At 46.8% G+C, this 25,335-nt stretch overlaps 1 protein-coding gene and 1 long non-coding RNA gene across 7 annotated transcripts in view; one reads left to right on the top strand and one right to left on the bottom strand.

Annotated features, from left to right (window-relative positions):
- The window catches only part of PRMT2 (protein arginine methyltransferase 2), a 41,200-nt gene extending 24,657 nt beyond the window's left edge, over nucleotides 1-16,543 (top strand). For 3 of the 6 annotated variants that reach the window (XM_032276514.1, XM_032276512.1, XM_032276513.1), the window contains 6 exons: nucleotides 666-830; nucleotides 9,772-9,947; nucleotides 12,718-12,847; nucleotides 13,589-13,725; nucleotides 14,991-15,162; nucleotides 15,890-16,133. In XM_032276514.1, the coding sequence (XP_032132405.1) occupies nucleotides 666-830; nucleotides 9,772-9,947; nucleotides 12,718-12,847; nucleotides 13,589-13,725; nucleotides 14,991-15,162; nucleotides 15,890-15,922 (813 nt within the window). In that variant the 3' untranslated portion in view covers nucleotides 15,923-16,133. Of the gene's footprint in view, nucleotides 1-665; nucleotides 831-9,771; nucleotides 9,948-12,717; nucleotides 12,848-13,588; nucleotides 13,726-14,990; nucleotides 15,163-15,889 lie in introns of all 6 variants that reach the window. The other 3 variants (XM_032276511.1, XM_032276515.1, XM_032276516.1) reach the window with 3 other exon arrangements.
- Nucleotides 4,358-24,044, bottom strand: LOC116550537. The gene is made up of 3 exons (XR_004268481.1): nucleotides 24,032-24,044; nucleotides 22,024-22,025; nucleotides 4,358-4,441 (listed from the first exon to the last, which is right to left on the bottom strand). It is a non-coding gene; the product is annotated as an uncharacterized LOC116550537 (long non-coding RNA).
- Between the last annotated feature and the right edge of the window lie 1,291 nt (nucleotides 24,045-25,335).

Genomic DNA, 25,335 nt, shown 5'->3' with positions numbered 1-25,335 from the left:
GGCAGGGTATGTTCTGTGAGACGTTCATTTCAGCTGAGTATAGAAACAGGTGCACCCACATGTCTGTGCTTGGCCTTGGGTGTGGATGGTCTCATGGGAATGGGATGAATCCACATGCTGGCCCCCTCCCCACCCCTCTTGGGCCATCTGTGCTAAGCTGAGCCAAGTGGCAGCCTTGGAGGCTCCTGACATGGTGGGTGGGATCTCAGCAGTGTCCACCCAGGTCCACGCTCTGCAGGACCCAGCGCTTGGGCGCTTCCCACCAGACCCTTCCCTGTGAACCTGGGTTTGAAATTGTCTCACAGGCCTCAGATGTGGCACCAACCAGCATTGTCACTTGGGTGCTCAGCACTTGCTGTGCCGGTCATGGATGAAGCTTGCTATGCGTGTGGCAGCCAGCTGGGCATGCGAGGCTTCAGGCCACCTGCAGCCCTGTGTCTGTCTTGTGCAGGAGGTGGGGGCAGTTGGGAGGGTTAGAGGTGGCACCTTTCTAGGTACCCCGCAGGGGCAGGTGTGTCCCAGCCCTCGCTGTCTCCGGCTGTCTGGAATGCTGCTTCCCTGCTGTGTCATTGACCGTTTCTCATGGTGCTGGTGTTGACTCAGGAGGAGAGTGGATGACGGGCCCCACGTGGGCCGGGCATGCACTGATGGTGCTTCTGCCGCAGGTGTATGCGGTGGAGGCCAGCGAGATGGCACAGCACACGGGGCAGCTGGTCCTACAGAATGGCTTTGCCGACATCATCACTGTGTTCCAGCAGAAGGTGGAGGACGTGGTGCTGCCCGAGAAGGTGGATGTGCTGGTGTCCGAGTGGATGGGGACCTGCCTGCTGGTGAGGGCGGGCGTGCGGGCAGTAGGGGGCCGGAGCTCGGGGGGCTTCTGAGCACAGGCTCGGCTGGGCCAACCTCAGGATCTCAAGAGTGGCGCGTGATTCATTTTGATTTTTTCCCTAATGGGAGGTATAATTAATTTCTTATGTGGACATTGGCTCAGTGTCTTGAATTTTCACCTGGTTTAAAACAATGCCTTTATGAGAACGTTAAGTCAAAGTTCATGTAACATTTTCATGAGTGATTTATGTGAACTGTATTCTCCTCGAGATTCTGTAAAAATCCCATGCCTAACAGGTAAGGCTGTTTCTTTAATGCCAGCAGGGCCTTCGTCCCTGGCCGGGGTCTCCTTGCCTTAGACGGGCCCCCGTGATGCTGTGAAGCCACTTGGGCATCTGTGGGACCAGCATGTGCCTGGCCTGTCCGGCCATTCACCCTGTGTTTCACATGTGGGTGGAAGTGGCCTGTTTTCTGGTTGCTTGCCAATACGCCCTGCATAGATGCTATCCACTTGGAGGGAAGTGGCGGGAGTGTGGCCGAATGCTGTCTCCACGGCGTTCTCCTCCTGGGCTCAGTGTCTCGGGTCACAGGACGCTGCAGTGGAGCGTCCCAACCTGAAACAACTTCTCCGTATTGAGACCAAGAAAGACAGGCCTGGGTGCAGGAGTGTGGAGTGTGGCAGGTGCTTCCCCAGGAAACGGTTTCCCGTGGTAACAGATGGCATTGGGCCTTTAGTCTGGTTGAAATTTTGTGGTCAGAAGATGAAATGTAAATAGACTCAGAGTCCATGCTGTGACTCAGCTTATTAATAGGGTCTGTGGACCTCTGAGGGCGCTCGCCTTTGCCCCGGACACCAGTGCTCCTTCAGTACGTGTCTGCTGGCAGCTGGTGCCCGGCCATGGGGACAGAAACAGGGCCAAGGGGGGTGCATGTGGTGCGGCAAGGGGTGTGTGTGGGCACTGATGGGGGGAAGCCTGGCTGCCAGAGGGTCTGGCTGTGCCCTGGGCTGGGTGAAAGCAGGGAGGGACGTGGGGCAGAGGGAGGAGAGAGGAGTAGACACCGTGTTCTCCATGTTGCTGTGTTCCAGAGCTGCCCAGTGGCCGGACTGGCCAGACTGTGTTGCGTCAGGGAGGCAGAGGCCAGACGTGGGGAACTGTGTGTCTGAGGACGTTGTGCCTCATCCTGGACACCGAGGGGGGTGCCAGTGGTGTACGAGTGATGGAGAAAGAGGTGGGCTGTGTTTGGTAGGCCCCTGGGTGTGTGTGGCTGGGAATGGAGGCCAGGGACTGGCTGTGGTCCAGCCCCAGCATGCAGAGGCCTGGAACAGCCTGTGTGAGGGGAGGCCCATCTGTGTGTGAGGTGTACAGACTGCCAGGGATGGACTGTGGGTTTATTGTCAAGACACAGGAGCCAGGGCCTGGCACGGGCAGGTGTGGAGACGCAGAGCGGGGCCAGTGGGCAGGATGTGCCTATGGGGGCCTGGTGTGATGAGGAGGACGGTGCCTCCCAGCCCTGAGCTGCAGGGAGTGGGCCGCCAGGACCGGTTGTGGGCTGGGGTAGGGAGGGCCGTGGGGAGGATGGACATCTGTGTGGCTCTTGAACACAGGGTGCCCATCTGATGTGCAGGGCCAGCTGTGGATTGGGCAGGGGGGACATGGCCTGGGGTCTTGGTGGGTATTGGCCTGGAGGGCCCACCCCGAGCAGGGCGTTTGGAGGAGTGCTCCGGCAGGTTCAGACAGGACCATGTCTTTCTCCAATGCAGGCAGTGGAGGGGGAGGTGAGAGCTTGAGGCAGCTTCAGAGATCAGACTTCAGACTCTCCTGGGGATTGAGGGAGAGTCACCATCATTACTTAGGCCAAGGAGGTGCAGAACAGGGCGACGGGGCTGCAAGAGCTCCTATGGCCATTGTTGTTGGGATACAGGGTTGGCGAGGCTTTGAGGGAGGGAGGCTGTGAATTTGGGAGTCGTCGCGCCGCTGCACCCACCTCCAGTTTTCATCGCCAGGCTGTGCCTCTCCTGAGCTGCTGCACCCTCCCCTGCAACTGTGTGTCTGGCCCTCTTCACGTCCTCCTTGCCTGCCGCCTGCCCGTTCACAGAGCCCCACAGCCCTCAGGCCTTCATCTCTCTCAGCCCAACTTCCTGCTCTGACGCTGACATGTCGTGAAACTCAGAGACAGGGGTGCATGTGCGTTTAGCGTAGCGGAGGGGCAGCTTTCAGTCGGTGCAGCAAGGGCATGTGGTTGTTCAAAGATGCTGCTGAACAATCGATGATTTCTTCACACTGTCTGCTAAAGTAAACCTCAAGCGGCCCAAAGAGTTAAATATTTAAGAAAAGGAGGAAACGTAAAAAATTGTTAAAAGTTTATCTGTTGTTAGGATGGGAAAGGTCTTTCTAAGAACAGAGTTCATAATGAAGCTGTCAGATAAAATATTTGACAGAAAATTCCCCTTCATACATTAACACAGCTAAAAATTATTAAATGGCCAATGAAACTAAAGAATTGTAGCATGTGTGACGTTAAGAGTTGGAATAAGAAAAACATAAGCTAAAGATAGGGTAAATAACCTCATGGAAGGTGAGCAGGGACTGGGAAAGCAGGAGAGCCACAGGCCAGAAGCTTGAACATTGTTTTATGTCTCCAACAATTTAAAAGTAGCTTTAATAGTTTTGACCTGGGAAGTTCGCTGAGCAATCTTCTAATGTCTGATGATCCCCATGCTGAGCTTGTGGGGACATGTCCACCACCATGCACTCTTTTTGGCAGTGTACATGGGTAAAGCCTTTGGAAGGAAAATAGGGCAGAATATGTCAAAAAAGCATTAAAAATTTTTTCTTTTGTTCTTCCATGCTTTATTATTCCAGAAGCCGCAAAGTTCTGAAGGAGATGCAAGTAAAGATACCACAGGTGTCCTAGATTGTCAACAGACCATTTAATCATTTTTAACAAAGCAGATGACAGTGGAGCCTGATCTACGTTATCATTAGTTGTGCAGGATCTTGCTCGTTCTTCTGAGGAACCGTGATTTCCAAGAAGCAGGTTGTACCCTCAGCAGTCTCCCACTGGCCAGTGGCACTGCTGGTACAGGGGCTGCCTCCTGGGTTTCAGGACGCTTTGCAAAGTCACTGAGGGTCTCCATTACACATTTGGTAGAATTAAAAGACTGCCAGACTCAGTCTTACTGTTGTTAGTGTATTACTGCTATCATATGTGATGAGGACATATTATATTCCGTTATTCTGTTTAGCTCAAGGAAGAATAAAGAATTTGGACCAAAATTAAAACCAAATTATGACCAATTTTCTAAGCAAAAGAAACAAAGTAACTGCTGAGGCTAACAAAGATGTACTAATTGTCTTCAGACCGCCTTGTACTGTTTTATGGAGTATATTACCACAAATCCTGAGCTTAACAAGCTCATGAAAACAGGCACATGGCCAATAAGAGTTTAATTTCACACCAATAAAACTTTAGACTTTGGATTTATTTAGGGTCATCTTTACAGAATGCGTAGTTTACTCTAGGAGATGGATGGGACAGCTGCCCCTCAGCAAGACCCTGGCCTAAATGTATGTGCTTTATTTACACAAGAGGATTACAGTAAACAAGGGAGCTTTCAGTTTGTGGCACTGAAGGGCAGTCTGCACAGGGCACCCTGTAGAGGCCACAGCAGAGGCCGCCTGGCTTCCCAGTGGGACAGGCCCATGGGAGGTCTTCTGGATCCTTTGCTTGACATTCATGTTTAATGCCTTGATATTTGTCTTTGGTTGTATTCCCTGGAGCTCATATAGATCATTTTACTTTTCAGAGATGCTAGTTCTGGTGCCCACCTCCTCCCTCACACAAAAACCATCAACTTTTCTGAATTTCTTGGTTTCCAAGCTTGTCTCATACAAAGTAGAGATGTCTTTTTCAGGAAATATTGCCACCACATGCTTGAAGGGCTGCTTATGGCTTCGTCTGCATCTCCAACCAAGGTCTCTTCACCTCCTTCTACAACAATGCGCTTTGTCTGCACTGAGAGAAAAAATGAGAGCCTTTTTTCTTTTCTCGATTTTGTTCTGCTGTGGAGCATTTCCGAACTGTAACTTTAGAAAAAATGCAGCATCGTCCATCAACAGAGGGCACAGACACCTCAGGGGAGGAGGAAGGAGGATGAACTGGTGGGTCCTGAGACTGCAGAGCATCCTAGCTGGACCCAGAGACTGGGCACTGAAAAATATTTGATAAAATTATGCTAAGGAAATAATCAAATTTGTACAGAAATTTATGTTCAAAAATGTTCATGGCAGCACCATTTAAAATGAGGAGAAAACTGGAAACAGAATTGTAGCAATACATATGACCATTAAAAATTAATTCCAGGTATGATGGAGAAGGCACACTCCTCTCATCTCTCCCACTGAATGCAGCTATAAAGCCTGGCCAGCAGACAGGGAGGGACTGTTTGAGGACTCTGGAACAAAGACATAGTAGCAGTTGATTGGTGAAGAAGACAAGAATTTGAAGTACAGTCAAACATCTGTGGGCTCCACATCTGTGGATTCAACCTACTGTGTGTTGAAAATATAAAAATAACAATACAACAATAAAAATCAATATAAGTAACAGACCAATACAGTATAACAGCTGCTTACATAACACTGATATTGTATTAGGTAAAAGCAATGCAGAGATGATTTAAAGTCTGTGGGAGGATGTGTGTAGCTTGTATGTGAAAAACACATTATTTTATATGGGGGAAGCATCCAAGGATTTGAGTATCCACAGGGGTCCTGGAACGAGTCCCCCATAGACACCAGGGAACAACTGTATTCCTGAAACAGTCCTGAGTTGTCATTTTTCTTCTTCTCCCTCTATGTACGTCCATAGAGTGTATGTACATAATCCATGAAATGGACCAATTCTTTTGAAAACTGCAAATTGCCACAGTTTATCTAATATGAAATCGATAACCTGAATGTCCAATAACTAGTCAAGATACTGAATTAGTAGTTAAAAACTCTCTGAAAGATAAACCTCTAGTCTAAATGATTTCACTGGTGAATTCTATCAACATGTTTAATGAAGAAAAAACTCTAAACAACTTCTTTCAGAAAAGAGGAGGAAACACATCCTCACTCATTTTATGAAGTAAGCATTTCCCTAATACCAAAACCAAAGTTAGTACAAAATATGAAAACTATAGACCAATAACCCTGATGAGCATAATTGTAAAAATCCTCAAGAAAACATTAGCAAATTTAAACCAGCAGTATATAAAAGGAATAATAATACACCATAACAAAAAAAGAAACTACCCTTGGAATGCAAGGCTGGTTCAATATTTGAAAATCAGTATGGCAACCTACCATATTAACAGTCTGAAAAAGAAAAATCATGATTATATCAATACAGAAAAAAAATTGACAAAATTTAACATCAGTTCATGGTAAAATTCTCAGCAAACTAGAAATGAAAGGAAATTTAACGTGAAAACACCTACAGAAAATCCTAAGGAACCTATGAGAAAATTTCCTAAAACTAATAACTGAGTTTAACAAGATCACAGAGTGCAAGGTCATCATGCAGAAGTCATTTTTATATCCTAGCAATGTACAATTGGAAATTTAAAAATATCATTATAGTAACTTCAAAAATATGAAAGGCTTAGAAATCTAACAAAACATGTAAGATCTGTACACTGAAAATGATGAGATGATAATGAAAGAAATCCCAGAAAGCCTAAATAAATGGAGAGATAAGAAGTTTCATCCTGTAAAGGTATATATTCTCTTTAAATTGATCTGTAGACTTAATAAAATTCCAATCAAAATCCAGGCAGGATTTGTTCTTGTAGATAAGCTCATTATGAAATGTATATGGAATGTAAAGGAACCAGTGCTATGGTCTGTCCCCAGCAAATCTTATGTTGAAATTTGATCCTCAGTGTGGTGGTGTTGGGAGGTAGGGTCTAGTGGGAGGTGTTTGGGTCATGGGCATGGATCTCTTATGAGTAGATGAATGGCCTTCCTCATGGGTAGAAAACTGAGTTCTTGCTGTCTCAGGTCCCAGCAAGTCCTGGTTCTGAAAAAGAACCTGGCACCTCCACGTGCCTGTGCTCTCACCCTGTGGTCTCTGCACATGCCAGCTCCCCTTGGCCTTCCACCATGAGAGGAAGCAGCCTGAAGCCCTCACTATCTAGATTGGGCATCTGCCCAATCCTGAACTTTCCCAACCAGCAGAACCATGAGCCAAATAAACCTTATTTCTTTATAAATTATCCAGCCTCAGATATTCCTTTATAGCAACACAAAAATGGACTAAGATAACTAGAGTAGCTGATTCAATTTTTAAAAAGAAGAATAAAGTTGGAGGAACTATGCTACTTGATTTTAAAGCTACAGTAATCAGGACAATGTGGTATTGGTGAAGGGACAGACATGTAAGTCAGTGGAATGGAGAAGAGAAATAGATTTCTACAAATAGGTACAAAAATCAGTTTAATGGAGAAAAGGCAGTCTTTTCAGCTAATGATACTAGAATAGTTGTCATCTGTATCTAAAAAATAAAACCTCAGCCTCACGCCTCATACACCTGAACTTAAAATTGATTGTAGATCTAAGTGTGTAAAATATAAAGCTGTAAAGCTTCTTGAAGAAATCATAGGAGAAAATCTTCATCACCTGGACTTAGGCAAAGAATTTTTAGGAATGACTATGAAAGCATGATCCATAACAGAAAATGTTGATAAACTGAATTTTGTCAAAACTAAAAACGACTGCTCTGCAAAGGATGGTGTTAAGAGAATAAAAAGACAAGCTAAGAGTAGGAGACAATATTGTAAATAATATATCCAGTGAATGTTCTGAATATACAAAGAACTCTCAAAACTCAACAGGAAGAAAACAAGCTAATTGAAAATGGGCAAGAGACTTGAACAAACACTTTACGAGAGTGAATATGCAGATATTACATACACACATGAAAAGACGTTCAACATTGTTAGCCATCAGGGAAATGCACCTTAAAGCCAGAGTGAAATATCACTTACACCTATTGAAAAATGACTAAAAAAAAAAAAAAAAAATCTGGTAGTGATACCAAGTGCCATTGAGGATGAGGAACAGCTGAAAGTTGTGCATTGCTGGTGGCATGCCACTGTGGAAACAAGTTGGCACTTAACAGAGTTGTGTGTGCACTCACCGTGTGCCCTGGAGTCCCTCTCCTGCATATTCATCCCAGAAAAATGCGAGTTGTGTTCGCACAAAAATCTGTGCGTGAATGATTATACTGGCTCTCTTTATAAATGCCTAAAAACCTGGGAACAACTCAAGTGTCCTTCATCAGGATAATCCATAATGGATAAACTGGTGCATCCACACAGCAGAATACCACTGAGCAGTGAAGAGGAGCCAGTTATTTAAACATGTAGTTCGGAGGAACCCCAGAAACTTTGCACTGAGTGAAAGAGACTCACCTTGAAAGGTTATATACTGTTTGGTTCCACTGATACAATACTTTCAAGAAGACACAGACCATGGGGATGGAGACCTGATGAATGGCTTGCAGAGGCTGGGGGTGGGGGAGGGCATGGCCACCAGAGGAAAGTGTGAGGAGTGTTTCAGGGTGGCAGAGCTGTGTGTATGCTGGCTGTGGCTGTGAGGACAAAATCCACACAAGCGCTGAAGTTCGTAGGCTGTACACCAGAAAGTCTCAGTTTGACTATATAACTGAAAAATAAAAATAAATTAGATGTATATATTTTTTATGTGTGTATATAGAAAAATACTTGAAGATAAATTGCAGAGTGGTAACAGTGGTTCCTTCTGGATGCTGGGTTAATATGTGATTTTTATTTTTGTTTGAACTTTTGTAAGTTTTCTACTTTTTTTTTTTTTTTTGAATGGCTGTCGCCAAAATGCTGACAAAAAAAAAAAAAAATGCAATGGCGCGATCTCGGTTCACTGCCACCTCCGCCTCCTGGGTTCAGGCAATTCTCCTGCCTCAGCCTCCTGAGTAGCTGGGATTACAGGCACGCGCCACCATGCCCAGCTGATTTTTTGTATTTTTAGTAGAGACGGGAGTTTCACTATGTTGACCAGGATGGTCTCGATCTCTTGACCTCGTGATCCACTCGCCTCGGCCTCCCAAAGTGCTGGGATTACAGGCGTGAGCCACCGTGCCCGGCCAAGTTTTCTACATTTTCTATACAAAACATGTATTACTTCCATAATAAAACCTGCTTGAGATTGAAGAAAAGTAAAACCCCTCTGTTGCTTCTCATCAACTGCAGGATGAATTGCAAGCTCCCCAGGTGGCTTGCAAGGTCCACCTGCCTCCCTGATGCTTCCTCTACTCTTTTCTGTGTTTGAAGCAAGTTCTGGTTCAGACAGAAAGCCTGATCTTTCAGGGTGTTGGGTCCCCACTTCCGCAGTCATAGATGTGACGTCCTTCCCTTGACTTGGGACCTTCTGAGGGATGCAAGGTAGACCTGGGGACCACGTGAATGGCCAAGGCATGCCTGTGTTGCTTTCGGTTTCTTAAGGAGTGAGTTCAGTCCATTTAAAGGGTTGTGAAAATTCTGAGAATACTGCAGACCAAATATATCTTACGTAACAGTTGGGTCCCTGCAACACTTCAGGGCTCTTTCAAAATCTGGTAGTTACTAGCTCTTCAGTGACTGAGATGGACCAAAGTGAAGATTTGTCCCTGCTTTTAGCTCTGCTTTAGTTCTTAATTCTAATGGGGAATTATGTGACTTAAACTCAGGCTGTGAGATGCATCAATGATCAATACATGTGGGCACAAAATAAACCCTTGAGACATTTTTTTGCATGGTACGCTGGCCTAGGCAGGAATATTCTTGAGGCTAAATCTGTAGAACTCTCGGACTGTAGTGCTCCGAATGTGGTGGTGAGAGGCCTGTGATGTGTCTCCTGTGTGTCTTTCACTCCTATGCAGTTTGAGTTCATGATTGAGTCCATCCTATATGCCCGGGATGCCTGGCTGAAGGAGGACGGGGTCATCTGGCCCACCATGGCCGCGCTGCACCTTGTGCCCTGCAGTGCTGATAAGGACTATCGTAGCAAAGTGCTCTTCTGGGACAACGCGTACGAGTTCAACCTCAGTGCTCTGAAGTAAGTGTCCACAGCTGGGACGGTACTGTCTTGTGCGGCCTCCTGGTCCACGGTCTGCAGGTGAGCCAAGGCCCTGGGAGATCCCACACAACGGTTGGATAAATGAGGGTACCTGTGCACCCAGATAGGACAGTCTGTTGTAGTGCTGGAGTAATTAAAACAGTATGGGGCCGGGCGCGGTGGCTCAAGCCTGTAATCCCAGCACTTTGGGAGGCCGAGGCGGGTGGATCACGAGGTCAAGAGATTGAGACCATCCTGGTCAACATGGTGAAACCTCGTCTTTACTAAAAATACAAAAAAATTAGCTGGGCATGGTGGTGCGTGCCTGTAATCCCAGCTACTCAGGAGGCTGAGGCAGGAGAATTGCCTGAACCCAGGAAGCGGAGGTTGCGGTGAGCCGAGATCGCGCCATTGCACTCCAGTGTGGGTAACAAGAGCGAAACTCCGTCTCAAAAAAAAAAAAATAAATAAAACAGTATGGTGCTATAACAAGAAAAGACAGATGAGCAGAAGAGGGTAGAATGCAGAGAACAAAAATTTTCATACATGGAAAAGATGGCATTACGATTGGGAGGGAGTGAGGGCCAAGTCAGCAAATTATTCAGGAGAAGTTGATTAGCCTTTTCTCTCACACCATACCTGAAAACTTAATTCTGCGTGGAATCAGTGTCAACAACAGACATCTCTGGGGGCCTGTGTGCGCCATCCTGGGTAGAGAAATGAGCAGCAACAATGGCTGAAAGGAACCCTGGGCTAGATAGTATCTGGCAATCTATATGGCAGAAATTAGCAAACACACGATTGTAAAAGCAAACAAGTAATTAGAGAAATTACGTGCTGACAGATCTTGGAATCTTTTAGAGAGAGCTGACTAGCCAAATAGAATTACAGCCCAATCGCCGGGCACAGTGGCCCACGCCTACAATCCCAGCACTTTGGGAGGCCAAGGCAGGTGGATCACCTGAGGTCTGGAGTTTGAGACCAGCCTGACCAACATGGAGAAACCCCGTCTCTACTAAAAATACAAAATTAGCCAGGCATGGTGGCACATGCCTGTAATCCCAGCTACATGGGAGGCTGAGGCAGGAGAATCGCTTGAATCCGGGAGGTGGAGGTTGTAGTGAGCCAAGATCATGCCATTGCACTCCAGCCTGGGCAACTAGAGCAAAACTCTGTCTCAAAAGGAAAAAAAAAAAAAAAAAAAAAGAATTATAGCCCAATCACATAACAAGCAAATCACAAAAAGTAAATAAAATTACCAATAAATATATGAAAAATTATAATGTTGTTAGTAGTTAAAATGCAAATTAAAATAGATGTTTTTAGGCCGGGCGCGGTGGCTCAAGCCTGTAATCCCAGCACTTTGGGAGGCGGAGGCGGGTGGATCACGAGGTCAAAAGATCGAGACCATCCTGGTCAACACGGTCAAACCCCGTCTCTACTAAAACTACAAAAAATTAGCTGGGCATGGTGGCGCATGCCTGTAATCCCAGCTACTCAGGAGGCTGAGGCAGGAGAATTGCCTGAACCCAGGAGGCGGAGGTTGCGGTGAGCCGAGATCGCGCCATTGCACTCCAGCCTGGGTAACAAGAGTGAAACTCCGTCTCAAAAAAAAAAATAAATAAATAAAATAGATGTTTTTTCCCCACCAGAAAAGCAAAGAGTAAATTAAAATAGCAGCCCAGGCTTGCCTGGTGGTGGCAGGGAGGTGTGACTGCCAGGGCCTTAGAGATTGGCATCTGGCTGCCCACGCCAGCCACTGCCAGAGCCTCCTGCCTGAGTGTTCCTCCCAGCACTGGAAGCCAGTGGCCATCCAGAAGAATATGGTTGAATTGCTGTATATCCGTCTGGTGGAGTACTACTGTGTAGCTGTTAAAAAAGAAACCGTAGGGTTTTAGGGATATGTTATAATACTTGGAAAGGGTTTAAGAGACAGTAAAGCTTGGCAGAATAAGTCATTTATACAGAATGGACGTTAGTTTGCATAAATAAATTTATATAAATATGACTGGGGGATACTGCTAAGACAGGGATATGGAGAATTTAAACATTTCTTTATATTTGTCCCTATTCTCCCATTTTTAAATAAATGCACAATTTTTAATCAGAAAAATATTCAGAAATATGTAAATATAGTGGAATCTTAAAAACATTCACTTTTATATGCTATTTCAGAAGTTACTGCTTTGCTTAGTTTTAAAACACTTCTGTGGTAAGTAATAGGTGACTTACTGGTGAGCCCAGTGCAGCCCGTGATGGGGGTTAGCAAACGGTGACACGCAGGGCTCTGGGCGGCATCTGGTGTCCATTTCCGTGTTGAATTTGTGTAGCAACAGAACAAGTATTTCTCCTAAAACCCAGACTCACTTAGGCCACCTCAGCCCTTGAGTTCCTTACGTTTGTTATAGAGTAACCTACAGAAGGAATACCGCTTTTATGAACCGTGAATAGAAGATCCACAAAAGGTATTTTGAAGTCAAATAGATTCTAAAACTAGGCAAGATGCACTGCAGCCCGTCACGTCCTCCAGGTTAGGGGGTGAGTGTTGGTTTCCAAGTGCTCAGATCCCATGAATGAGACCTCACAGGGAAGCGCTCAGTGACTGGCAGGTTCAGGGGTGCTTCCAGGTCAGGCTCAGAAGGGCTCGGATGCCCAGGGATGGTCTGGGCCCTCTGGAGGCCTGAGGGCTGCTCTCGGGGCTCAGGGCCCCAGACTGTATCTTGTACGATGTTTGCAATGACTAAACAGTTGCTTTTACTTTTTCCCCTAGATCTTTAGCAATTAAGGAGTTTTTTTCAAAGCCCAAGTATAACCACATTTTGAAACCAGAAGAGTGTCTCTCTGAGCCGTGCACTATATTGCAGTTGGACATGAGAACCGTGCAAATTTCTGATCTAGAGGTGAGAAAAAGATGAGTTGGTCCTTACGTTTAATAATCAGTGACCACGAAACACTCAGACCAGAGCTTGGCTTCTTATCGCAAACCTTCAGTGAGTGCCAGCGGTATGAGTGTGTAGCTATTTTATTATACAAATCAGTGAATTTGTAAAGCGTTTGGTATGGATTTTTTCCGGTCTTTTTTATGTTCTATTTGGATTCTTCATACTGTACATCATTTTCTTTATAGCTGTCTCTAGCGTCTTCCTTTTAGATTTGTGTTTAATATTCTCAGCATCTTCGAAATCAAATAAATTCTATTCCGTTTCATTATGGTATTTGCATTAAGTTTTTTTCAAGTGTTTTTAGCCGCCCTTGATGACAGTTGTCATTGTTCCTTGCGGTGGCGCTTGGGCTCTGGGCCGTCCCGCGGCCCCGCCCTGCCCGGAGTCCCCCTCGGCGCCGCGTCTGGAGATGGGGCGCAGCTTTGGCTTTCAGTTCGTTCTGCTGGGGAAGGCCCCGCCTGAGCTCTCCAACCCGTAACCTGAAGAGCTGAGCGCAGAAGGGATTCCACAGGAGTTAGGGCAGAAGATGGGGTGCAGGAGGCTCAGATTGCTTGAAACGTTTCTGACTGAAGCCTCTCAACTCACGACGCGGGTTTTGGGGGTGCCTTCCCCAGGGCGGGGGGCTTTTCTGCGGCTCCTGACGCGCCAGCGTCTGCGCGGAGCGCCGGTGCCCACGCGTGCCTTGTCTGCTTGACCCAGACCCTGAGGGGCGAGCTGCGCTTCGACATCAGGAAGGCGGGGACCCTGCACGGCTTCACAGCCTGGTTTAGCGTCCACTTCCAGAGCCTGCAGGAGGGGCAGCCGCCGCAGGTGCTGAGCACCGGGCCCTTCCACCCGTGAGTGTGGGGCGGGGTTCGTGGGGTGCGTGTGGCGGGCCGGGCCGGGCGCGTGGGGCGCAGGGGTGCTGCAGACACTGCAGCCTGTGGGCCCCCTTCGGTCTCGCCCCACTCTGGGTGGGGCTGGGCGTCACCCCAGAACAGCCCCAGTCGGAGGAGCGCCCACAGGTCTTCATGGTCTGACCCCAAGCGCCTCCGCAGGACGTCGGGGTTCACCTGACGCTTTTGGAGCAGGTGGTTTCTGAGGCACAGTTCCCGGCCAGGACCCTGGGCATGCGTGCTGGTGGAGCCGCCTTCGCGGGGGTGGGGGGCCGCAGGCCTTCCGTTTAGGACTGGGGTGGGGTCGGCTGCCTGGCTGTCGCGCCGGCCCCGCGAGGGGAACCCGGCTCCAGGAAGGCCGCAGCCGTGCGGGGTTGATGCCACTGGCCTGGAATGTGGGCTTGAATCACAAGGGTCCTGTGGTGTCCCCTTCAGCACCCTCACCTGGCAGAGGCCACACCCACCCCCGAGTCTGGGGACACGGAGAGGGCAGTGAGCTCAGGCACAGGCGCGGCTGAGGGCTGCGGCTAGAGTCAGGGAGGAACTGGAGACCTGAGGAGCCCCCTTCACTGCTGGGCCCGTGGACAGCGGGGGTTTGAGGGGCAGCAGAACCTGAAGAACTTAGAGACGTTCCATCGCAGCTCTGCAGAATCCTAGCGTTTTACTGTTTCCCCCAAGTGTGACAGTTGTCCTCACGTTGCAGCTGTCACAGAAGCGACTCCTTGGACCCGATTCCGTCTGTGTCCCCACACTTTCAGGGCAGGAGCTCCATCAGCAGCCTCTGCGCTTAGACGGGGCACACAGCAAGCGGGTGGACAGAGTCCTCCTGGCAGGGCCGGGGAGTCAGACACCACTCCGGGACCCTGTGTGCAGCTGTGTGTCCCTGAGCTCCCTCATCCTCTGGGCCACCCAGGGTGAGCCGTCCACACCTCCTGGAATCTGAGTGGTCTCGGGACCAGCCTTCTGTTTGGCATTGGCAGGATCTGTCTCACCAGCATACCTTTGATCCCAGAGTACCCACAGTCTGTTTAGATCACACGGCTCGGGGTGTATCTGTCCCGAGTTGGCCTGAAAAGCCAAGCTTCGTGTCCCAGGCTCTCAGGGTGGACTGCCCGCCGGGTGGCTGCTGCTGGGGGTGAGCCAGTGGGAGCTGAGTCAGCGCCCCGAGGGCCATGTGGAGACTGTGCTGCCTTAGCCTCCAGGTCACACGCACCCCTGTCTTGTAGCACCACACACTGGAAGCAGACGCTGTTTATGATGGACGACCCAGTTCCTGTCCACACAGGAGACGTGGTCACGGGTACAGTTGTATTGCAGAGAAACCCGGTGTGGAGAAGGCACATGTCAGTGGCTCTGAGCTGGGCTGTCACTTCCAGAGAAGACCCCACATCTCAAAAAGTAAGATATTTAGTTGTAAGATTCTGTCTTGTGGGTGCCGGTCCTCAGGGAGACAGGCGTGGGTGGTGCTGGTGATGGTAGATGCTTGCTGACACCGGGGCCCGTGCCTTTTGTGTACGATCGATTTAATCCTCACACAGAAAGCACATGCTGTTATTGGGTTCATTTCCCATCTGACAGCACAGGAAGTGGAGGACTGTGGAAGGGAAGTCATTTCCTCAGGTGACACGGTAAGTGAGGGAGAGCAGAGACCCACCTCAGCCTGAGGCCCCTTGTGCCATGTCCAGAGGTGCCCCCAGGCGGACAGAGGCCTGAGCTGTGCCTTGATGCTCCCTCGACAGAGGCCCCTGTGGCCTCCCAGGCAGCAGTTAATCGAGACGTGTGGTCCGTGATGCATGTTCTGACTGGTGGCCTTCTGGTCCGTGTACGAATTCTTGTGTGGCTCGCCCAGCTTCCTGTCTCAGAGGCTGTTAAAAACGGGATGTTTTTCTTTGGACTCAGGATTAATGTGGCAAAGAAAATAAAAACAAATGGTTTTCCTTTATATTTTATACTTGTTTTGTGTTTTGCTTTGTGATAATTTTTTGCTAAAAGTTTAGATGCCATTTAAAAAAATTCTGCACCTGAATACTATTCTTTTTTGTCCAATATTAAACCATTAGGAAATGTAGTATGTTAATCAAATGATTTATTATGTGATTGACCTGTGGTCATTTATCCTTTTCAGGTTGGAGAAAAAGTCTTTCCAATCTGGAGATGACAGTTGATGCTTTATTTGGAAAGCCGTGTGCACATTTGAGAGGTGATGGACGCAAGCCAACCGAGATGCACCTGGCTGCTGCACACTCCTGCGAAAGTCGGTGAACATTCACTCCACCGTGACCCTCCCCAGCTGGCAGGTGACGTCAGGGTCCTTCACAGACAAACACACTTGGGCTCGGCAGGAGCTGCCATGCCACCTTTGCTGCCCAGTGTCTGCCCTCTAGAAGTAGGCCGTGTTTCCAGGTGTTCGCCCATGGTGCCCACAGTGCTGACCTGTGGCTAGGTTGTAGTTCCACGTCCCCAAGCTCCGTCTAGGTCCACACTCCTAGGACGCACGCCTATCAGCCCGTGTACCCCATGACGTGACTGTCCAGGCCTCCTGTGTTAGTGGTGCCCTTACTGCCATCACTCACCCACTCGTGTGGGATGGAGGATTGCACAGGCCTGTGCCCGTGGCGTGTAAGGACACTGCCCGGGCTAGCACGGGAGCTGAGGTGGCGATGCATGCAAATCAGGTCCTTGGACTCTGCATGGGATAGTACAGTTGTGTAGATGTCTTCCAAATAAATTTCGTGTTGGTGCATCACACATGCTCAATAAATATTTTTAAATGAATGAATATCATTATGTATCCTGTTTTTAAGGCATATATGTTGTCTTTTATAACCACAGGATCATACTATATGGATTGCTTTGCATGCGTTTCTCAGTATTTTGAAAAAACTTCCACATCAGGAGATACGTGTCTAAATTTTTTGTTTTTTTGTATTGTTTTGATTTTTATTGAATTTTACTGAAATATAGGCTGGGTGCAGTGGCTTATGTCTGTAATCCCAGCACTTTGGGAGGCTGAGGTGGAATGATTCCCTGGGCTCAGGAGTTCAAGGCCACCCTGGGTAACATAGCGAGATCCTATCGCTACAAAAAATACAAAAATTAGCTGGGCATGGTGGCATGTACCTGTAGTCCCAGCTACTCGGGAGGCTGAGGTGGGAGGATCACTTGAGCCCAGGAGGCTGAGGCTGCAGTGAGCTAGGATTGCACTGCCGCACTCCAGCCTGGGTCACTGAGCAAGACCCTGTCTCAAAAACAACAACGACAAAAACAAGATATAAAGCATATACTGAAACCAGTGCTCGTCGTGGGTACATACATGACGGCATTTTACAAAGTAGACACACATGTAACCAGCATCAGGCCAGGACATGCTACAGACTCCCCGATTCCCCTTCTACTCAGTGCCCACCCTTTCGAGGGTGGTATCCTGACTTACAACTGTCGATTACTCTTGCGTGGCTTTGAACATTATATGAATGGAATTACACACGTGTTGTTTTGTGAGTGCCTTAATTAAACATGTTTGTGAGACTCATCTGTGAGTTGCAGACAGTGTGGTTGTGGCTTACTTTTTCACTGTGGGATAGCATTCAGCTGCATGAATAGACGATAGTTTATGAATCTTACTTCACACGGTGTCCTTTTGTTTGTTAACAGGGTTTAGCTATTATGATTACTGAGACTGTGGACATTTCTGCATATGTCTTTTGGTGCAGGTGTGTACACATTTCTGTTGGGTGTACACGGTACTCCAGGCTTTCAAGTCAAGGAATCTAATGTCCCTGCCAGCTGTGCATGAGAGTTGGCATCCTTGTCAACACCAGTGTTGTGTTTTGCATATCTGCTCTGGCAGGCGTGTGGATTTCGTATACATTTCATTTCATTGATGACTAATCCAATTTCATAGATTTGCTGCTCATTTGGATATCCTGTTTTTGAGGTGCTTGTTTAAGTCTTTGGCCCATTTTGCTGTTAAGGCTGTTTGTTTCTAATTGAGATTCCATTGTTCCTGATATAATCTGGCTGAGTCCTGTATCACATATATTTTTGTGAATATCTTTTCCCTTTCTTTGGCTTTTTTATTTTTATATTTTTGAGATGGAATCTTGCTCTGTCACCCAGGCTGGAGTGCAATGGCATAATCTCAGCTCACTGTAACCTCTGCCTCCCAGGTTCAAGTGATTCTCCTTGCCTCAACCTCCTGAGTAGCTGGGATTACAGGTGCCTGCCACCATGCCCAGCTAAGGTTTGTATTTTTAGTAGAAATGGGGTTTTACCATGTTGATCAGGCTGGTCTCGAACTCCTGACCTCAGGTGATCCACCCCCCTCAGCCTTCCAAAGTGCTGGGATTACAGACATGAGCCACTGCGCCCAGCCTCTGTGGCTTTTCATGCTCTCAAGAAGACTATTTTGATAAACAGAAGTTCTTAAGTGCTGTGTTGTCCAATTTGAAATTATACTGTCTTTGTGGCTTATATTGTTTTCTCTTTTGCACTTAGATCAAATACTCCACCTGGAATTGATTTTTGTCATTATTGTGAGGGGAGGGGCTAAGCTTTATTTTTTTCCCTAGAGATAGAAGCTTAAATCATTGATATCAACCTTTCTTTCTAATACATAGATTAGAACTCTTAATTTTCTTCTAAAATTGCTTTGGATGCAACAGTGAATTTTGATATATTTTCAGTATCACTCAGTTTCAAATGTTTTCTGATTTCTGTTACAGTTTCCTCTTTTGTACTATGGGCTATTTAGAAGTGTGTGTGGCTTAATTTTGAAAGGCAGGATTTTCTAGTTACTTTTTCTTATCGATCTCTGGCTTAATTCCATGGTGGCCAGAAAGCAAATTGAGGAATTCTAATCCCTTGAAATTTGCTGAAGCTTGTTTTATGACTCGGTGCATGTGAGCTATATTCTTGTGCAGTTGAGGAGAATGTGTGTTCTGTGGTTGAGGGCAGGGCTCCACATACATCATTTAGATCCAGTTTGTAAGTTGTGTTGTTCAGCTAGTTGGATATTTACTGATGTTCTTGTCTGCTTATAGAGTCTCTGTCTTGGTTCAGGGTGCCATAACAAAACACCACAGACTAGGCAGCTGAAACAGAAGGAATTTATTTCTCACAACTCTGGAGGCTGGGACGGCCAGGACCAAGGTGCTGGCCTCAGTTCCTGCTGAAGCTGCTCTTCCTGGCCTGCAGATGGCACCTGCTCCCTGTGCCCTTACGTGGCAGGGAGCGAGAAAGGGAGTGCTTTTGTGTCTCCTCTCATAAGGACACTCACCCTGCTGGATCAGGGCTTCACCCTATGACCTAATTTGACCTTAATTGCTTCTGTACAGGCCACATGTCCAAAAACAGTCACATTGGGGATTAGAGCTTCAGCACAGGAATTTTGGGAGACACATTCAGTCCACAGCATTCTTCTCCTGGCCCCTCAAAATACATATAGAAAATACATTTCACCCCAGCAGTCCCCAGAGTCTTAACTCATCTTTAGATGCTCTGTAGTACAAAATCTCATTTAAATATCATCTAAATCAGCCGTGGGTAAGACTAAGCTATGATTCATCCTGAGGCAAAATTCCCTCTCTAGCCATGAGCCTGTGAAACCGTACATGTGATGTGCATCCAGAATAAAAAGATGGGTCAGGCCTAGGGTAGACATACTCATTTCAAAAGGGAGAAGCACAAGGAAGGGATCGTAGGTCTCAAGCCAGTCCGAAAATTAGCAAGGCAAATCCCATCAGACCCTAGGGCTCGAGAATGGTCCTGTTTGGTAGGTGCTGTGGCCCCAGCCCCCTGGGGGGGCAGTGTCACTGCTGTGACTTGGTGAGGCTGTCCAGCCCTGCTGGCCCTCTGCAAGGGCAGCCCACTCTAGAGGCCTGCGAAGACCAGGGGACAGCCCATCTTTGAAACTGAGGAAGAAATGGCCTTATCCCTTGGGCCTGGGGTGGAAGTGGTGGCTCTGATGTTCTCTGAATCAGGTTAGGGGTCATTCTTTCCCTTCTTTGGAGAGTAGTGCATGTTTGCAGCCCAACAGCCATTTTGGCCAGGCTGGCTTAGAACTCCTGACCTTGTGATCCACCCTCCTTGGTCTCCCAAAGTGCTGGGTTTATTGACGTGAGACACTGCGCCTGGCCTGTGTCAGGATTTTCTATCACGGACAGGGAGGCTAATGGTCTAGGTGTAATTTCATTCATGGTTATTAGAAAAGGCATCTCAGCCAAATGTGGTGGCTCAGGCTTGTAATCCCAGTGCTTCAGGAGGCCAAGGCAGGAGGATCACTTGAGTCTAAGAATTTGAGACCAACCTGGGCAACATGACAAGACTTGCCCACAAAGCAGAGGCACCAGAAGTAGAAGTGCCAGTCTTCTGTTGTCACTTCCATCACATCCACCATGTCCTGCAGGTCGCTGAGATTCAGGGGAGGGAGGAATGGCGAGGTCTTGCTTGGGGAAGACCTGCTGGGAAGAAGACAGTGCTGCAGCTGGACCCAGGCAGGGCGTGACTACTGGAGGCTGCTTCCCCCACAAGGCTCAGAGGGCCAGGCAGGGGCAGTCACAGGCCTGCATTCCTGGACTCTCCCCTATTACTTTTCAGGCTGTGAATTGTCCAACACCTCTTGAAAAGTGGAGAAATCATTCTGAAGCCTTGAAACAATTTTCTTTCTCATCGTTCACTGGTGACTTGGGCTGAATAAGGAATTAGCCTGTTTTCGAACCAAGACACTTGAATTCTTTTCTGCTGGCTAAGAAGCAGCAACCAATAAGGAATCTTGTTCAAAACTACGCTCTGAAGTCAGTGTTTGTCTGACGCCCCCTTTGGGTTTTGCAGTGCTATAACCCACTTCCGGAGGCTGTTTCATGGGTGAAACACCTAGGAGCAGACCCACTTGGTTAGGAACCCAAATTGACTTCCTTCCTCAGACATCACCTCCAAGAGAAACCCTGCCTGACTGTCCAGGGGCTGTACCTGTAAACACACCGCTTTATATTTCTCTGCCCTGAGCCCTACTGTGCATCAGGTTGTTCTTGAGAAAAGTGCAAGATGTTTAAAAATGTTTTCTGCTGAGTTTCATAAATACACCTTCAGAAACACAACACTGTTTAACAACAATTTAATGTGAATCACATGTAATCTTCTACCAGCAGTCTTAATATATGATTATACTCTATTATCCACTTGGTAAAATGTGTGGACTCTAAAAGAAATTCTTAAATACAGAACTAATGCCATATTCAGTCATTCATTGCTGAAGAGGTATATTTGTTCCCCACCAACCTATGTCAGATGGAAACTTTATCCAAATTTATGAAATGTGCTATCTAGAGTACTTTCTGAAAATTATGCAAAATTATGAAATGTGCAATCTAGAGTACTTTCTGGGGAAAAAAATCAGTCATTCCACAAACGAGTATGTTCCAGTCACTGTCAGGTGCTGAAATATACAATTGAACAAACAGATATTTTACCCTCATGAAATTTATGTCTTAGTAGAGAAATGAGGACATGAAGAGAACAGCTGGGTTTATTCATGTAAGAAAATAGTATGTGGCTTTAATTCTTGGATAAAAAGAAAGGAGCAATTGAATAATTGCTGAAAGAATTTCAACAAATAGAATTATACTAATATATTCAAATTGTCATATAAGATTTTTATAAGGAAAATCAGTATATTTTAATAGATATATCAATATCCATTTATATATAAATATGCAAATTTTAACATTTAATATAATTACTAATTTTGTACTTTTATTGATGAAAATTTCCAAACATACACAAAAGTAGAAATTGCAGTGAACCCAATATACAACACCCAAGTTCAACAATCAAAAATATTCTGCCATATTTATTTTACAGATTCTAATCTTTCTTTTTGCTGGAGTAATTTTAAAGTAGATTTCAAACATTTTGCCCTTTCACCAATAAAAATATCAGTTGCATCTCAAATTTTAAGAAGACATTTTCTTATATAACCACAATGCCATTTTCACACCTATGAAAAACCATAATTTTTAAATGTCAGTTTTACCTGGTTCATAGTCGAACTCACATTGTCTAAAAAAGAAAATATTTTCACAGTTCAATGTTTTATTCCCATCAGAGTTCAAACAAGGTTCACACATTGTGTTTTGTTCCTGTGTCTCTTACACCTCTTACTATCACAGACGCCTCCCAGCCCGCTTCCACCTTTTGTGTGGTGTGGATTTGTCCTGCTATTGACGTGCGGAGGAGGCGGAGTCAGTCATCCCACAGAACGCCTGCATTCAGACGTGACGGACATTTCATCGCTGTTTAGCCCTTCTAACCCCTGCGTTTCCTGCAGAGTAGAATTTAGCTCTAAATACTTGAGTAGATGCCAGTTCTGTTTTTAAAGAATCTTCAAATCACTAAATGTGATTTATTCAAGTTAAATGAAAGGTATTTGTGATGGTTAATGTTATGTGTTAACTTGAGTAAAACACACTTCCCAGATATTCAGTCAAATGTTATTCAAGATGTTTCTGTAAAGGTATTTTTAAAGATATGATTAACATTTAAATCAAAAGACCTTGAGTAAAGCAGATGATCTTCCATAATGTGGCTGCACCGCATCCAGTCAAAGGCCCCAATAGAAAAAACACTGACCTCCCCTAAAGAGCAGGGAATTCTGCCAGCAGACTCGGACTCCAGCCTGCTGACTTATCTCGCAGATTCTGGACTTCCTAGTCTCCACAACTGCATGAGCCAATTCCTTAAATATCTCTCTATAGATATAGAGATATAAATATAGATATAGATGCGCGCGCGCACACACGCACACGCACACACACACACACACACACACGTGCGTGCGCGCTATTTCTCTGGAAAATCCTAACAAATACAGCACTTTTCAGAGGAATTTTAGTGAGGAATATTTAAATAAATGTATCCCTCCAAAATATGAAAAGGGTAGCATAGAACATTAAACTACCAAAAATAGTGTTTAAAAAGTTGAACTTATGTTTTGCACCCCCTGCCAACCTTTGTGTCTTTTGTATTCAGACTTAACTTAGAGTTAGGGGTGAACTTTTGTACTTGGATGGAAAGAGAGTAAATTGTTGAGGGCTATGGCGGAATTTTCATCTGCATTTATTTTAACAGAAATCATTTTATATTAATCTTGTTCTAGTACATAAAAAACAAATTTATGCATTCCTGTTAGGGCTTTTCTCATTCTCTACTTTTAAGTATATTTTCATGTGTTACCCATTTCTTCATCTGTAAAATTGTCAGCAATAGTCTCTGCTTTAAGACGGACCATACACCAGCCTGGGTAACGTGGCAAAACCTCATCTCTACAAAAAATACAAAAATTAGCTGGGCATGGTTGTGCATGCCTATAGTCCCAGCTCCTCAGGAGGCTGAGTTGGGAGGATCGCCTGAGCCCGTGGAGGTCGAGGCTGCAAGTGAACTGTGATGGCACCACTCCATTCCAGTCTGATGGCCCATACAGAGTCTGACCCAAAGTAGCAATAAGTGGTAGTGATCATCAATATCATTATCAGCATCATTCTCACAGTCATCACCACCACCATTCTCATCATCCTCGTATCATCATCATCACCATAGTCACCATCACCACCCCCATCATCACCTTCATCACCACCACCTTCATCACCATCATCACCATCACCACCCCCATCATCTTCATCACCATCATCACCATCACCACCCCATCATCTTCATCACCATCATCACCATCACCACCCCCATCATCACCTTCATCACCATCACCACCACCTTCATCACCATCATCACCATCATTACCTCCATCATCATCTTCATCACCATCATCACCATCACCACCACCTTCATCACCATCATCATCATCACTACCACCTTCACCATCATCACCATCACTACCACCTTCATCACCATCATCACCATCACCACCACCTTCATCACCATCACCATCACCACCACCTTCATCACCATCATCACCTTCATCACCATCACCATCATGACCCCCATCATCACCTTCATCACCATCATCATCACCATCACCACCAATAGCAGCAGCAGCAGCTTCCCATCATCTTCATCTCACCATCACCACCAACACCACAGCATTACCATCACCACAACTCAATTTACTTTGCTCTGCATCTGTGTGCAGAGCTCCTCATGTGGCAGAGGATGCACTCACTTTCAGAGTGCGTTAATAAAATTTCATTTAAATTTTTTAACTAGACTCATTGTGAGTCCACACTTACAATACCCCCAGCTGATGTGGCCAGCCTACCCTGAAAGACGATTCCTTGCTCTCCCCAGGGCCTGGCTCCTCCAGCATTACTCACGGCCCCCTGGGCCTTGTGCAGTAGAGCAGAACAGTTCGAGTGAGGTCTGTGCATCAGGGGGAAGGCAAGCACGGCAGAGGTGATGGAGACGCCAGTGCCTGCTCATCCCACTCCTTTTCCATCCCACGGGGACCTGCTCTTAACATCCCCGAAATCACCGTCCATCACTCCAGTGCCTGTCACAACACATGGTCAGTCTGGTGCCTGCCTGGCAGCTGGGTGACCTTGGGGAAGCCTCTCAACCTCTTCAAGCTCCATTTATTAATCTGTAAATGAGGACTAATGTGGCTTTCAGGGCTCTGTGGGCATCCCTAAGTGGGAATGGGCCTGCCCCGAACACAGGGATAAAGAGAGTTCAAGAGAGGTTTGGGAGATGGATGGACGGATTGATAGGTGATGGGCTGGAGCGTGTCTCTTGTTGTGCAGTTTCCTCAGCACTTCCATATGCTTCATCCTTACCACGTCCCTGAGAGCCAAAAGGGCAGAAACAGTCCCCCCGCAAAGAAAAAAACCTTCCCAAGATCCCGGTGAGGGGGACCGACTTCACAGCGAAGGGCAGCATGTCCTGATTAGCACCCACTGCACTGCATGGGTCCCGGGTCACGCAAGGCCAGTGCTTCTTATATGAATAATGTATGGACAATTTCTAAAGAAAAAAAAAAATCTCATAACCCACTAATGCCAAACTAAGTTGTTTTTAATCATACAACAATTATATACTGATATAAACTCAATGTAAACTCAAATCAAATAGCCAAATTAGATGCTGCTAAGCCCGCCATGCCTATGACATCAGCCAACAGTGAGCACCCATGGGAGAGCCCTGACGTTGCTGCGGGCCTCTGGGCCGCCCATCTTTCCTCAGGGGCAGTCTGTGGGCCTCCCCCGATAAACACCCACCTGCTCCTGGGGATGGGGCTCCCCCGGCCTCAGACTCTTAGGGGTGAGCTTGCTCCTTGCTTGTGGCAGGGTGACAGGTGCAGGCCCTCCCCAGGCACTGGCCACTGATGGCTTCTACGAAAAACCCAAAGCCTCCCTGTAGGGGTGCAAGTGCTGGGGTGGGCAGAGGGCTGCCCACTCACCCGGGCTGATGGAGCTGCTAAATGCCTCTGGCCTGTCCAGGGGTGACCAAGCAGGATGTTCCCCGTTGGCCTCCAGAACCCCCCTCAGCCCCTCTGCGTCCTGTGTGCTGCCTGCAGGGGCGGTTCCAGCAGCCTCCCTGGACGCAGTTTTGGTTGGTTTTGTCCAA

Source organism: Sapajus apella, unplaced genomic scaffold, assembly GCF_009761245.1.
Source record: "Sapajus apella isolate SASKATOON/1434 unplaced genomic scaffold, GSC_monkey_1.0 scaffold8, whole genome shotgun sequence".
In the NCBI taxonomy this organism is placed as follows: Eukaryota; Metazoa; Chordata; class Mammalia; order Primates; family Cebidae; genus Sapajus; species Sapajus apella.
Note: the sequence above shows the minus strand (reverse complement) of the source record. Positions and strands in the feature narration are given on the sequence as shown.